Source organism: Antedon mediterranea, chromosome 3, assembly GCF_964355755.1.
Source record: "Antedon mediterranea chromosome 3, ecAntMedi1.1, whole genome shotgun sequence".
NCBI lineage: Eukaryota > Metazoa > Echinodermata > Crinoidea > Comatulida > Antedonidae > Antedon > Antedon mediterranea.
Genome location: NC_092672.1, coordinates 7,707,069 through 7,722,639, shown reverse-complemented (window position 1 = coordinate 7,722,639; position 15,571 = coordinate 7,707,069). Strand labels below are relative to the sequence as shown.

At 32.0% G+C, this 15,571-nt stretch overlaps 2 protein-coding genes across 2 annotated transcripts; both read left to right on the top strand.

The window, feature by feature from the left end:
* The first annotated feature begins 3,630 nt into the window (after positions 1–3,630).
* LOC140043495 (adhesion G protein-coupled receptor L4-like) lies at positions 3,631–7,866 on the top strand. Its single transcript, XM_072088012.1, has 8 exons — positions 3,631–3,659; positions 4,008–4,108; positions 4,360–4,465; positions 5,159–5,379; positions 5,645–5,708; positions 6,173–6,273; positions 6,535–6,703; positions 7,649–7,866. Exons 1-8 carry the CDS (start codon positions 3,645–3,647, stop codon positions 7,763–7,765), a joined length of 894 nt encoding a protein of 297 aa, XP_071944113.1. The 5' UTR covers positions 3,631–3,644; the 3' UTR covers positions 7,766–7,866.
* Positions 7,867–11,115: 3,249 nt separating this feature from the next.
* Positions 11,116–13,568, top strand: LOC140043494 (uncharacterized). The gene is made up of 2 exons (XM_072088011.1): positions 11,116–11,410; positions 12,338–13,568. Exon 2 carries the CDS (start codon positions 12,348–12,350, stop codon positions 13,263–13,265), a length of 918 nt encoding a protein of 305 aa, XP_071944112.1. The 5' UTR covers positions 11,116–11,410; positions 12,338–12,347; the 3' UTR covers positions 13,266–13,568.
* The last annotated feature ends 2,003 nt before the right edge of the window (positions 13,569–15,571 follow it).

Here is a 15,571-nt window from a genome sequence, read left to right as displayed (position 1 = left end):
TTTAAAACATTCCCAATACAGTTTCGGTCTTGGTGATAGGCCTACATCCCCACACCAAAATCCCAGCCCCTTTCCAGGCATAATTAAAATACTTTAACATTTTCCAACCACAATTGCGATCATTTTGATACCCCATATGTATGGTTACATGCAGAAACAGAAATTTGTAAAACGAACAAATATCGAAAGTGGGCCATTTTGACCATGCATTGTGGCCCCTAACTTGGATCCTAGATGGCGAATGATGTTCAACTATAGTAATAGAACACAGTAACAGCAAAGAACGTGTATATGTTCAGACAGGAATGGATGTCTGTAATGAGACAATCCAAGAGACTGATACATAGCTGGATATGGTTAAAGTACTTTGCTAAATGTGTAAATGAATAGGTGTCATATTGGTTAATGATTAAAATATGTATATCTATATCTATATTTCCCCCAAACGCCTTCCTGAGGATAATTCAAATACTGTAAAACATTTGTAGTATAATTTTACAATTCGATAGCCTACAACCCCGATTCCAAGCAAAAATGACATCACAAACCACCACCCCCCCTCCCAACCCTCCCACAAAAACCCGAAAGTGGGGAAAAGTGGGCAATTTTGACCACATTTTGGCCCCTAACTTGGATCTTAGATGGCGGATGATGTTCAAATATAGCTTAGAACATTCCCGGTACAATTGCGGTCATTTTGATACCCCATATGTAAGATTACGTGCAGTAACAAAAATTTGTATAACGAACAAACAAACAAACAAACAAACAAACAGACAGACGTACAAACTCTCTCACTTATAATATAGATGTTATACTGTAAAAAAAACCTGTAATTTAACTAAAAGACAATTGGGTTTTGGTTGAATTTAACCTTTTATTTTGTTGTTTTGAAAACATTTTTGTTGTTGTACGCAAATGATTAACTTTATTAAAACTATGAACCTGGAAATCCAGGGTAGCATTATTTAAGTGATGACATGACAAATACATGTTGCATTTTGTTGTTTTTTTTTAGTTATCAAAAATATTACATCACCAGAGGTAAAAGACGTTCCTCTAACAGCGGAACCAGATAGCATTACATTCTCAACTTCAACAGATAGTTCTATAGAAGAAGGTGTGATTTACACATTTTTAATAGCTAGTAATAACAACCATTACAATGTATTTTCGAAATCGGCATATTAATTTGTAAGTACGTATTTATCGCTAATCGATTATAAAGTCTTTGCCAGGACTTATGTTTGTTTACAGGCAGAAGAGTTGTTTGCATTTCAGTTATATTCATTACATTTGATTATCGCAAGTATTTATTATAACAACCCACTAACCACCACCTTTTAATTAATATAATTATAACATTTATTAAAGGTTAGTCCTACAACTCTGCCTTCTTCAACAATGCGTAATAATGTTGAAATACTCTCACTCTACATAATTCTTTTATTTTCACTGATCACTCTTTGCCTTGCAAATATTTCACCTCTTTGTCTAGATGGAAAATACACAATCGTTGCAGAAAAGGAAACTGTTGACGAAGATACTCATTTCAACGTAGAAAGTCAGTAAGTTAATATTTATATTATTATTATTTTAAAAACATTCTTTTATTCATTTACTATTACATCATAGACAATTAATTTTTTTTAATACGGTTATATCATTATTAATGTCAGTACAGTCTGGTGGAAACACATACAGAGATCAAAACAAAAATAATAATTTTACTTTTTTTTATCTTGATAACTCAAGTAGAGAACTAACAAAATCCAATTTGTCAGGAGGGTTTTGCAGTTTCTAAAACATATAAACAAAACATACCATTGTAATTATCATTTTACTGTACACTGTATAATTTTATTAAATTCTTATGTTAATTTATTTTCGATTATAAAAGGGACGATGAGGAGATGATAAGTTCATCTGACATTGTCACTATCGACGTATATGATGACAAAGGCGAGGAAGTTGGTATGAATTTAGAGATTAAGTTTCCTGTTATTAAGGTACGTTTTAAGCAACTAACGGTTGTTTTAAAAGATTTAAACATAATATAAACGTATAATTATTATTAATAATATCTGTCTTTCAAGAACATTACAAATGAAAATTCGACAAATGTGAAATATATACCAGCGTGTTATTATACTGAAAATATGGACTCTTCAGAGCCGTAAGTATAGGCAGTTATTTATTAATAGAAATATGATAAATGAAAGAGAGACAAGTGGGACAGATAAGTTCGGATAAGCCGCTTATTGCGTCACATCAACGTCCTCATGCGTTGCTTCAGTTCACTCTTCCGTGATCCAACCTACACATTAGATAGCTTGCGATTTGCACAGTATTTCCAGCGAGAAAAAAATAGAGATTTAAAATGAACTGCAGGACTATAATAAATTTTCGTTTACAGAAACGAATAAATATACACAATATTTTATGTAGTCAACCAAAATTAGCACCCTGGGAATTACTTCCGAGAGAGAAACAAAATGAGTCAATTTTTTTATTTGGACTCATTTAAACAAACCCAATTTGTGTTTTGTATGTAACATTAAGGGTTGAGGGATGGGGGAAGAAGATAGGTACAAAGAGGAAACATTTTAAAATATATTCTTATCCACTAAGTAACGAAATATTGTTTTTAATGTTTTATAGGCCTATAAATAATATACCACTAAATACAGTAAAACATTTACGATTTAATACTTTGTTAAAACTCTAACAGTACCAACACTCACAGTAAGAAATTTGCGATTCAAATTGCGATCAAAAGTGGTTAATACCTTAACAGTATTGTACAGCATTGCAATACTATTTATGTTTATTCTCAAAGGGGGCCCATAAATCTAAATCTATACCTCTATGGTTAAACCAAATAATTTGGAATGTTCCATTCATCACAAATCAATACATTTGTAAAAACGTATATTACATGTATCAAAATAGTATTTTTTAAAGAAAATCGGCCTGTCTTCAACATTATGATGCTGTACTCTAGCTGTTCAACCAGTTTTCAGCTATTAAAAACAATTATCGTAGGAGGAGATAGGAAAATGCGAAGCCTCCTCGTATTTTTGTGGCGGGTATTTTTCAAGATGGACATCCATTAGACAGTGTATACCACGATCGGAAAACACCCCTATTTGGGGCAAATCGTTGAACCTAAATTCGTTTTAATCGTCAATAACTAATTACCTAACTCAATTTAATTAGTAAACAGGGTTACATCAGATGGTTAAAATCAGTACCAAAAGTATGTACCAACTTTATATACCATCGAGTAGAAATTCTAGAAATAAACCGAGAATTACCGAATTTTGCCCTTACGTAAATTTATATATAGATGTAGGTTGTCAAGATCGTTTTTCATTGGAAATCGAAAGCTCCCCTATTGATCGCCTAGTGGTGCCTCCTATTACGACGAATGTTGCTTATTGATACCACATTTACGAAAAATAACTTTGTTTTGAAATGTTTAATGGTTTTTGAAATGTCAGGTACAGTATTGTTAAAGGTCTTGTTAAATAACTCTTTTATTAAGGATATGGTCAACAGAAGGTTGTTCTACTTTTTATGAAAACTACCATATTGATGGTGTGATATGCAGATGTAATCATATGACGTCATTTGTCGTTTTGATGAAACCGATACCGGTAAAATATGATTAATTATATATATAAATGGAAGGAAGGATTGAACTTATCTTCCCTGATTAAAATAAATAAATTAATTTGTTGTTGTTTATAAATGTAACATTTATAAACAACAACAAAATAACAGTTATAAAACATACTTGAATGCGTTTACTATGTGTTGAATACGAATGAGACCTCAATGATATAAGTTGAGGTGTTGAAGTGAATCAACATGATGTACTTGAAAATCTCTGTCGAAAACCTGTTTAACTGAAGAAGACGTTAGAATAGTCAATCAAATTAACAATTAGTAAATCGACTACTTTTTGTTTATTAATTATATTATTATTACTTTCTGTTTTATAGTCAAATATTAATGACAAGACTTTATCAATAATTACTAACGTTGGACTTGCAATTTCCAGTTTGTTTCTTATTATAACCCTGATTACTATATATAGTTTCAAGTAAGTTATCAAATATAAAACATGATTTAACTGTTTGAGACATGACACAAAGTTTGCACTAACACTTGTTATTATAATAATATTAATGCGAAAAATAATCTTAAGTAACATTTTTTCCTGCTATGTTTCTATGTAGCCTCTTAATTGATACAGTTAGTAGACGTTGTGTTTACATCCACTGTCCTAATTCAAATAAAACTTTAATCATGTTTGGATTCTAAAATTGATTATAAAAATTATTACTATTTTAGAAGCTTAAGAAATTCTGAGCGCCATAAAATCCTTTGTCATCTGGTAGTTGCTCTACTTATCGTCAATTTCTTCTATGCCTTCCTAGGTGTGAATGTTAAAAATAAGGTAAGTTTAATTTAAATTTTATTTTAAAAAAATATTTTATTATGACTTTATACAAAATAAAATTTGTCAGAGTTAATAATTGTTTATTTGCAAATACTGTACTTTGGAAATTTGGTTGATATGGTGATCATCAGCCGATTCGCAGTACTGTATCTAGATTTGCCCAGTATCCTAGAAATGTATCTCCTAGTATCGTACAACATAAGCTAACCCTTAACCTTTTAGGATACAGGCACAACATGCGATACATATTAGATGCTGTATTACCAATATTCCTTATATATATTTATTATCATACAAATATTTATGCGGAGATACAGTACTGAGAATATGTCTACATAAAAGGCATGCCATCAATCCTTCCAAACATACTCTCCTTAATGAATTCTTCAAAATAGAATATATTCAGTGTTTTTGGCAACACTGTTATCGGCCGCTCTGGCGTTTTTAACCCTTTCCACATTTAGCCTGTTTTCAGATTTACTGTAAATATTAATAAAACAAAAGGCGGCACTGGAAGACGATATCATAGTATCGAACATAAACTTGCTTAAAGTACATTTTCCTAGATATAGCATACTATTATATTTAAAAAAAAAACTTTACTGTTTTTTCTGAGTCGACTGTCCTTATTTTTGTTTAAGATATTCATCCTTTTCTTCGTCTTCCTCATTATTCTTCGTTTTTTTCCAGATTGTATGTGCTGCCATTGCTGGTTGCTTACATTACAGTCTCTTAGCCGCCTTTGCATGGATGCTAATTGTGTCTACAGACGTGTACATGAAGATCAGACATCCGTTTGCTAACCACGAACGACGCTTTTTATTTAGCCGTTATCTTGGCTGGATAGTTCCTAGTATAATCGTAGGAGTGACGGCTGGATGTACAAGGAAAAACTACGTTTCCGATGAAGTGTAAAATTCTATGCTTGTATCATTTACATTGTTTAGCGAACATAAAAATATGCGTTAACAATGGCTTGCACAGTATTCGTCGCGTTCTGTATGATATTGATTACCACACCCTATACTCCAAATGATAACAGTTTAAATGTCTTATAGGTTACTGTCATAGGTTATTTTGTAATAATTTTTCTTGAGTTTAACAAGTTCTGTTTATGCTTAAGAAAAAGATAAAATGCACACATAACTTTGATTCTTTTATTATTTTAATTCATAGGTGCTGGTTGAAAATGGACTTTGCAATCTGGACTTTCATCATACCAATGGCTATTACGCTTATTGTAAGTAATGGTTGTCATCCTTTGTCCTCTTCAGTAATGACGCATTTTTTCTGCTTGTCTGCTTATTTTAGAGTTTTTTGCGATTTTGGTTGATTATTAATTCATAATGGTATATTTATTAAAATTATCATTACAGTAAACTGAAATGCGATACAATTTTACATTATAACATTATCAATAAGTATTATATATTATCGTAGAGAAATTCTTGAAATTGAAGTTTGGTAAAGTATGGTTAATTTGATATTCACGTCAACATGCGGTTTGTGTTTTCGTTGGTACACTGGTTTTCTAAACCATTTTAATTTCAATTACTTCACGAAAAATGTTACATGTTTGTCTGTGTTTTAAGAAGAATCGAAACGTTTAGTTAATTTGAACTTGAAATAATTTTTAAAATTAAAAGTTGAAAACTGAACAAACACTCATTAATAATATATTACATGCTGTATTTTCTTGTATAGATTATCAGTGTACAGATTGTTGTCATTGGACATATAGCACTCACAAAAACTCGATTTCCAACACGATCTAAAGAAGACAAGAACTCAATCAAACGAATCAGGTATCAACATATATCTTAAATGATTTCGTTTTGACATGAACAATTTCATAATAATTATTATGATAAATGAATATAAAAAAAATGATAATTCAGATACAGTAGTAAATAATTGTATAATGTCTTCCAGACTAATTCAAATTACTAACATTACTTCTATCAGTAAGTATGCAAGGATTTCTAGTACAAAAATAATAAATATTACCGGTATAGTATGAATATATCAAAAACTGTATTGTGTTTTCCTTGTTTTTGTTTTTAAAGATCGTTGGCGTTCGGTTTGATCCTCCTTGCACCTGTAGTTGGACTACCATGGATTTTTGGTATCATCATCCTCTTCAGTAGTTCCAAAGTCATGGAATACATATTTGTCATCATGAACTCATTTCAAGGTTTCTTCATCTGGCTCTCTCAGTGTGTCTTCAGTAATGAGGTACAGTACTCACGTGTACTTTTAAATTTACCTAAATAACAATCAGTTTTAGCAATATCTTAAATTTTCAAACTTGGTAAAAAAAAAAGTTGGGCATTTCATTTCAATTTCATTAGCAACGATGCCATCAAAGGAAAATATCGGCATAAATAGACAAAATAAATACAAAATTAGTTACAATTGAGAGAAATTTCTTTTTTATATCATCTGGGAAGGCAGAAAAGGTGTTAATACTCACCCTAGGGGAGAAAGAGAGTGGGAGGATAGTGTATAGGGGAAGGTAGAGTGGGGAAGCCGGAGGTCTTAACATGGAATCGGAGATGAAAGGCATGTTGGTAAATTTGAAGGGAAGCTCTTTCTCATTTCACTTCCCTTCTGACTCAAGATTCAAGAAATGTTATTGGTCCCCACTTAAAATGCAAATTAATTTTGCTTGGCATAATTAAGACAAAAAGACAATGAAACTGGCACAAAAAAATAATACATAAAATTTGCCAAAACGCTATAAGCCAATGTTAAAATACGATTTATAGGCCATTGTTAAATTAAAACTGATACAAATTTAAAAACAATTACAGTATATAGAGTTATCGTCGAACATTTGAATTATACATAATATATATAAATGCTATTTACAACAAAGGATTTCCTAGTTCTACATAGATTGGCTTTTGGTGGTCGTAGTCCAATGCCAGATCTATTAAAATTGTAACAGTAATGTAGCAGATGGGTGGGGTCTTTCCTAATATTATTTTTTTCTAAAATACACTTCTCGTAAATCAGTAAACCCATTATGTCTGCTTTAATGATACCTTATGCACTTTTACGTGGTCTTTCTATCTCTTTATCTTGCTTTATAGTGATTCATAGAATGTATTAGGAAAGTTCAAAAGTAAAATTCAGTTATAATTTCTCAATTGTATATCATACGTTCATTAATTATAGGTTCAATATAAATGGAAGAAGAAGACAGCCAACCGTATCCATCCAGATACAATCACTATGACAGACACTACTAAACTTGCTGGTGACCAAACTAACAATTCATCGTACCACCGCTGAGCAACGTGACTAAATAATGTGATTTATAGATAATGTAGCCATAATATTTCAGTAATTCACTATCCTCATTCAGGGCTAATTAGGGCCAACAAAGACCGATCCTGGACGCAAACTTTGATAAAACCACACCAACATAAACCATTTGCATTTGTTTATGTATTGTATATAGTGCTGTGTATTTTATTTTAAATTAATGTGTTAAAATTATTGTTTTTTCTGATTACCTTTAAAACACATGTAGAACTGCTTTGTGTCGAATGGTGCAACACTACCGTATTCAATGAGGTCGTCTTTTAGAGATTGTAATGAATTAATAAATATGTTTATAAATTATTTTGATAGTCGGTTTTTAATCTGTTGTATTAATTTAATATTTGTAGAACTACCGGTATTAGTAGTAACGTCATATACATACATGTATTAATTAAATCACACTATTTGCATAATTACTGGAGGTTATCACGAGATCTTTGTTTGATCGAACTTTGTGGAAAATCATTTAAATATTAAATAAATCTGTAATCTACAATTTATTTCATTTAATAACTTAATTACAATGTTACTATTTTTCATTTCAGTAATATTTTGTAAAATAAATCATGTCAGACAGCAATATGATAAACAAGTATTAATTGTCACGTGTCATTGTTTTGAAACCTTTGTCGACATCGTACATTATCCAATATACTGTATGTTTAGTCAAATAATCAATAAATACCCGTACATGTACCCAAAAATTGCAATTAATATACATATACATTTGTATTTTCAGTAATTTTGTATGTCAACTAGTTTAAAAAGAAATTAAAAACGTCAGGAAATTATAGTGTTCATGACGACGACGGACATTCTAGGCCTAACGTACTGCAGCTCTCAACCTCAAAGGCAAGGTAAGTCTAGAACATGTTGCAGTCTACTTCACATACCGGTAGACCCTATATTAGCTCAGTAGTGCAAGCTATACATAATTGTAGCACATGCGAGCATAGTTTACGGTACATATTATCAATCAGTCTATTTTATAAAATTGTTCTAATACTGTAGGCTAAATGGGTTTATTTGACAATCAAATGGCATCGTTGTATTTCGTCGCTTCGTTCTTTCAGCTGCTGACTCCATTGTTATTTTTTTAAAGTTTTTTTTTCCAAATTCGTCAACAACAACTCATTCGTTAATTATTTATTCGTCGAAATGCCATCCTGCTTCCACCTGTTTTTTGCTTATGTGATCTGTAAGGAAGATAATTAGACACGTGTTGGTAGAATAGAGATTTCTAAAGCCTGATTGCAATTTATTAAATCATGTTGTTTTCTTCAATATAATTACTGAGTTGTAAGTAAATAACCCTTTCCAACAACTTAGATGCTTTTCATTTCGCATCCTATAAAAAAATTATTAGTGATGACACGCTTGAATGTTGTTTACTCTTAACAAATTAATGTTCTTTCCATAGTAACGATGGAGATTAAAATCTAATAATAAATATGTTGAGTTTACTAAGAAATGGTAATTGCAAACCATAGCACTTGAAATAATGTGTAATATTGTCATCATTAAATTCATAAAATACTCCAATATGTAGAATATTAACAGAGAAGAATAATTAAGACGGTTAAATCTGATGTTAGGATTGGAGTGTTATGATTTCTATAAAATTCATATGCAGTATGTACAGGCCTACTGTATTTCTTTAATTTAATAGTAAAAATATTTCATCATCGTCGCCTGTTCTAAGTTACTATAGAACGTGTTCTGTTGATAACATTTCTATTCCTTGTTATCAACCTAAACTACTTTTCTGTTGGTAAGTTTAACTATGATTTTTTTTTAGTTTCATACTTTTTAGGACCACAATGGACACTAATTCTTCTGTGTTAAAGATAAATTGTCTCCTTGAAAATATGTTTTAATAATGCCATTTTAATTGAACATAATAGTTATTATTTATCTCGATTGAAATTAGGTTGAAAAAAAGTATTCACCTGCAAAACTGTAATTTAAATTGTCTGTCAGACAATGACTTTTGGATTTTTCCGTTTATGTTCTATGTAAGTTTTTTTAAGTGGAATTATTGTTTGTTTTTTTTTTAAAGGAAAGAATGTATATTCTTCATTCCATTCTTTTATTTAATCTTTTTTATTACATATTTTGGGGAGGGGGGAAATACATCTTAAAGGATTAATAGGGTCGTCCTGAATCTATTGTGTTATTCTATCAATTATCATGTTTTTAGAATCGAAATAAGCTCATAATCTTTGTGTGTTGTAACTTTCTTAAATTGATCTTATGATTGATTAAGATTATCTTAACATTTTACAAACATTATTTTTTAATACAATTGTTGGAAAGAATAAATAATGTGTGACTGTGTAACTTGTAGATGGACCAACTGCTAATGTTATATCTTTATAAAAATATATTCAAATAAGTGTGTGATAATCCTGTATTACTTTTTACTTGCCAAAAATTACATTGATGATTCTTGTGATAGTTGTGCAATATTTGATTTAATATCTGTGTTAATATTTTCGGGTATACAAATGTTTTAATCGTTCATTTACGTTGCTTATAAAAAGAGAAAGCATTATTTAACACACACATAAATTTACTTTATTGTAAATTATTTAAATTTGTGTTGTATTCGAGCCAATGGCCTATGTATTTAATGAATGTCCCGGGAAATGTTCCTAGGAAAGAAAGACTATCTATAGTAAAAATATCAAATTATGATGATGACGATTAGGCCTATAAACAATTAAAAAAATACTAGGGTGTAATTGAAAAAAAATCATATTGTTTGTCTATGTTGTTTAGGATATAAAAAACAAATGAGTTTTTTTTATTTTTAAAGGTCAAACGGAATGGTCTGACGAGTACTTTCTATGTCCAAAGCAGTCTAGGAATATTACATCACCAAATTATCCCAGCTACTATGATGATAATCTGAGCTACAATTGGACGTTTCGTACAAATTCTGGACATTTACTATTGCTCAAATTCTCTGATTTTCTTCTCGAACTCAACTGTCATGACTATGTGTGAGTTGACGACGGAAGTACTACTGTCAAATACTGCGATACAGACTTGCCACAAGACACCTTGTCGACAAGTAAAGCCTGGTTTCCAGTCGACGTAAGACTTGCTTCCGCTTACGATTGCGTCGTTTTCTTACGATTACGCTTGCGTTCCGATCAGTAGACAAAAAACTAACGTCGACACAAAATTGTCATAATCGCGTTGGACCGCAAAAATTTAGATTATTACATGTGCTGATTCCGTCGTTACGAAAGTTGAATTTATCGCAAGTCTGTCCTTCTTGCGCTTACGTCGAGTTGAATTTTTTCCTTCCGACAACACATGGCTCACACAATTCCTCCTCGCGAAAAGAGAGGAGGCCATTTTCCAAAACATAAACAGTGCAGTGCGATTTCAATATGGTTATTCGTAGGAGAGGACGTGAGTTGGCCAAAAAGATACTATATTTAAGAATATTAACGAGAAGGATTAGAGGAGAAAGGAGTTGAACAAAGAACCAAGAATCCACAAGTTCTGGGAGAGGAAAGTGCTAAAAGAAAGAATAGAGTTCGGGCAGTACCATACATTATTTAAGACCCTGATAAAAAACGACAGAGAATGGTTTTTTAGGTAGGCCTAGGCCTATATATATATTAATAACATTTAATTATTATTAATATCTTTTTACTTTTAGGCCTAGGCCTAGATGTTTAATTGTAATTTGCATTTATAATTATAAAGGCCCTAGGCCTAGGCCTAGTAGAGTACATGGCCATCATACATGGACCTGGCTAAATAAAGATGAAGGTCACAGTTCATTTCAGCCGCCGAGCTGGCGTCTATATAAAGACGATGGTGAGTAAAATAGGCCTAGGCTAGGATAGGCCTATATAGGCTTACAGTATTTAGGCCTATATGCTATGATCAAGACACTCCTAGACAGATCTTTATTCTAGGCTAGTAAAGTAGGTAGGTTACTACAACTAGAATCCAGTCCACACATGGTCTACACTACTACTACTACTGTACACCCATCTACAGTGGTAGCCTAGAGAAGTACTAAACGGATAGGAAGTATGTATTACTCCTACTGTTATTATTATGTTGAAAAATTAAAATCTAAATTGATTAAATAGTGCATGCAGTACACAATGAACAATTGTAGTCTAAATAAAATATCCCAAACAAAAGTGCATTTATTGCCGTAGAAGATTGAATACATAACATAATCACAAATAATACATTTACTAATCATGAATTAACTTTGACATTTGGCAAATCAATTCTGTTATTACTTCTTAAAATAGTCACGGAACAATTGCATAATTTGTAGTTCCATATCTTCCTTGTCTTCCAAGTCGTCCGAGACATTACCCAATAAGTCGGCTTCTTCTGTTTCATTTTGCAACTCAGTACCTTCTCCTAAAATGACAATAAATAATGTTTTTTTTTATTTTTAAGCCTTGAAAGTATGTAGTGTTGGTACAAACTATTTTGTAGTAATGTAAATGTAAAATATTATTTTTTGTTATTTATAATTTTGTTTATTGTCTTCAGGTATTTAAGGATGACGCCGGAAAGATTTAGTCATCTTCTGTCTGCGGTTGAGCCCTATCTAAAGATAAGACAAGACAGAGGTCGTACTGCAATTTCAGCAGAAGAAAGGCTTGTGATAACTTTGCGTTATCTGGCTACGGGTGATTCGATGGCATCACAAACATTTAACTTTCGGGTTGGTCGTGCAACAGTTTCTAACATAATCCGGGAAGTTTGTGATTCAATTTGGACAGCTTTAAATAAGAAATACCTAAGGCTACCCTCAAGTGAGAGTGAATGGATGACAATTGCAGAAAAATTTGAAAATGATTGGAATGTTCCTCATGCGATTGGTGCAGTAGACGGTAAGCACATTGCTATCGAGTGTCCCAAATTTGGCGGCTCGATGTACTATAACTATAAAGGCTTTCATAGTACAGTATTAATGGCAATTTGTGATGCCAGTTACTCATTTGTATGGACAAGCATTGGCTCATATGGGCGGGACAATGATTCCGCTATTTTTGGTGCGTCATCATTTTTCAAAAGAGCTGATTTTGGAACGCTAAAGCTGCCACCACCATCGGTTGTGGGTGGTCAACAATTGCCTTATGTTTTATTAGGGGATGATATATTTCCTCTTAAAACTTGGTTAATAAAACCATATGGTGGCAACAATTTGACTGATGAAGAGGAAGTGGCAAATTATAGGACATCGAGAGGACGCCCAACCATCGAAAACACCTTTGGTGTAATGGCTGCAAGGTGGCGCATATTTAGGCGTCCTATAAGAGCAAATATTGAAACTGTTGACCAGATTACAAAAGCTGTAATCTGCCTACACAATTACCTAATGCAAACTGATAACGCACACTACATACCCAGCGGGTTTGTTGACAGCTGGAGCAATGCAGAATTTAAAGAAGGGGAATGGCGCAGTGTTGTGTAAGATGATGAAACTGGCCTTCAAAATATAAGAAGTGTGGGGTCAAACAATTATACGGCTACTGCCAAAGAAACAAGAGATAGGTTTCGAGACTACTTTAACAGCCAGGAAGGTGCTGTTCCTTGGCAGTATGATGTGGTACACAATTGCGGTCCTTTGGCATCTTAAAAGTGTTGTTAGTAAATTGTTTAAAATATGTATTTGTAATCTTCCTGTTTTGTAAATAATCTATATGACATTTTTTTAAATCTATTTTCAAGTATGTTCTGAGTAATTTTTAATATTGACAAATCTTGTTTATTGAAGAAAAAAATAACAATGTTGTAGTTTATGCTTGCTATAACTTGCATTCATAATTATTTTTTGTTGTCTTGTCCTTGTACTATGGTTTACATTTCCAAATAAAAATCGATTTTACATGAGCAAAAATTATTTAAATATATTGCTGATGTTGCAGAACGTTAACAAATATTTATATTTGATTGCTACTTGAAGATGTTATTAAATGTTGTTAATGAGATATTGAGATGTAAAATTACTTTTATTTGTTTATCCTCATTTCAAATAGTGTGATAAAAAATTTAGTGTGTGGTGGTTGATAAATACAATTATTTACCTGAGTCGTCAAAGTCCAGCTCCAACACTTGTTGAGTTTCGGAAAAAAAGCCGTGTGCATTCAGATGAAGCTTCCGACTCGGTTAATGAAATCGACATTTCTTCGGACTCTAGTGTCTTCCTATGATTTATATGTTTAATCAACCATCTCATGTGTTCCCACTCATGGCCAATTGGGAGGATGTCATCCCTGCCTGCACCACTACGGACACTAGCCCTAACCTTCTTTAGATGTCTACAAAAGTAATAATAATTATAATTATTATTACAATAATAATAATAACGATTATTATAATAACTATAATTATGATTATAATAATAATAATAAGGGCCTAGCCTAGGCCTTACACTCTACCTGGAAAATGCTGTTCTTCGAGTGTTATAAATTTGTTGGCACTCTTCTACTGCGACGTTAACATCTTTAGAAACAGCTTCCCCACGCATTTTTTTTCCCCGTTTTCCACTTTTGTATTCTTTGGTATTTTTGTCATATAGACAAAGATAAGCTTGAATAGCGTCAAACACACGGACTTCTTTACATCTATTGGATTTTTTTACCCGGCGATGTTATTTACATATAGGCCTACAGTTCATCTATTGGATTTTTTTACCCGGTTTTTATTTCCTTTTTTATAAATAAATTCAAATGATGTAGGCTAATTATAATTATTTATTTTCATTATCAAATGAATTATCATATGCCTATAAATTGTGTTTAGATTCAAGCATGGATTAAAGAATCTATTCTTTAATCCATGATTCAAGCAAACACTTGGGTGAATTTAATAAATATATATCATTAATTTATTTCCCAACCTACCTTCATCATACAATTAAAACAAAATCATTACGTAACTTTTCCTCACCTGCTTTTGAACGCAAACTATGCCAGGTGAACGTATTGTTATACTGATGATCCTGATGATGACACTGTTCTCTGACATTTTATGAAATGGTATTGCCATAACGTTTTTAATTTAGTCCGTCTGTGTGTATTATTTTTACCCATTATATCGTATTTTTATAATGTTTATATAATTATAATAAGTAACAAGCAAGACAATTTTGTATATTTCTTACATCTATTTCGTATTTCATCCACCTAAATTATTACATTCTATCACGAATTGAAAAAAAAAAGTGGTTCATGTTTATTTACGTATCATTATTGTCAACAATTCTTAATATATACGGTACTTTCTACTTTCTATCACCTTTCGAAGCTTTGACCTTCTTGCCAACGTCACATAATCCTCGTCACTGATTGGCTGGTTCTTACGATCATTGCGCTTACGCTTACGAAAGTTGACTTCAAGTCAACTTTCGTAAGCGTAAGCGGAAGGGTATAAAATCGAATCGTAAGGCATGTTCATCCAGAAATTCACCGGTTTCCTGTCGAACCGTCGAATATCGACGTAACAGACGGAAGCTTCAGTCACCGGTTTCCTGTCAAACACTTGTACTACGACGATTTCTACTTGCGTTACGTCGTTTTGACATTTAGCTTTTTTCAACCGGTTTCCTGTCGATTTTCAATTTCCAATGTAAAAACGACGCAATCGTAAGAAATTCTAATTTCTTACGTCGACTGGAAACCAGGCTTAACACATTCATTGTTATGTTTCGCACCGACAGTAGTGGACAACGTATAGGTTTCCTTGCTAATATTAAAGTGTACAACGGTGGGTGATTAA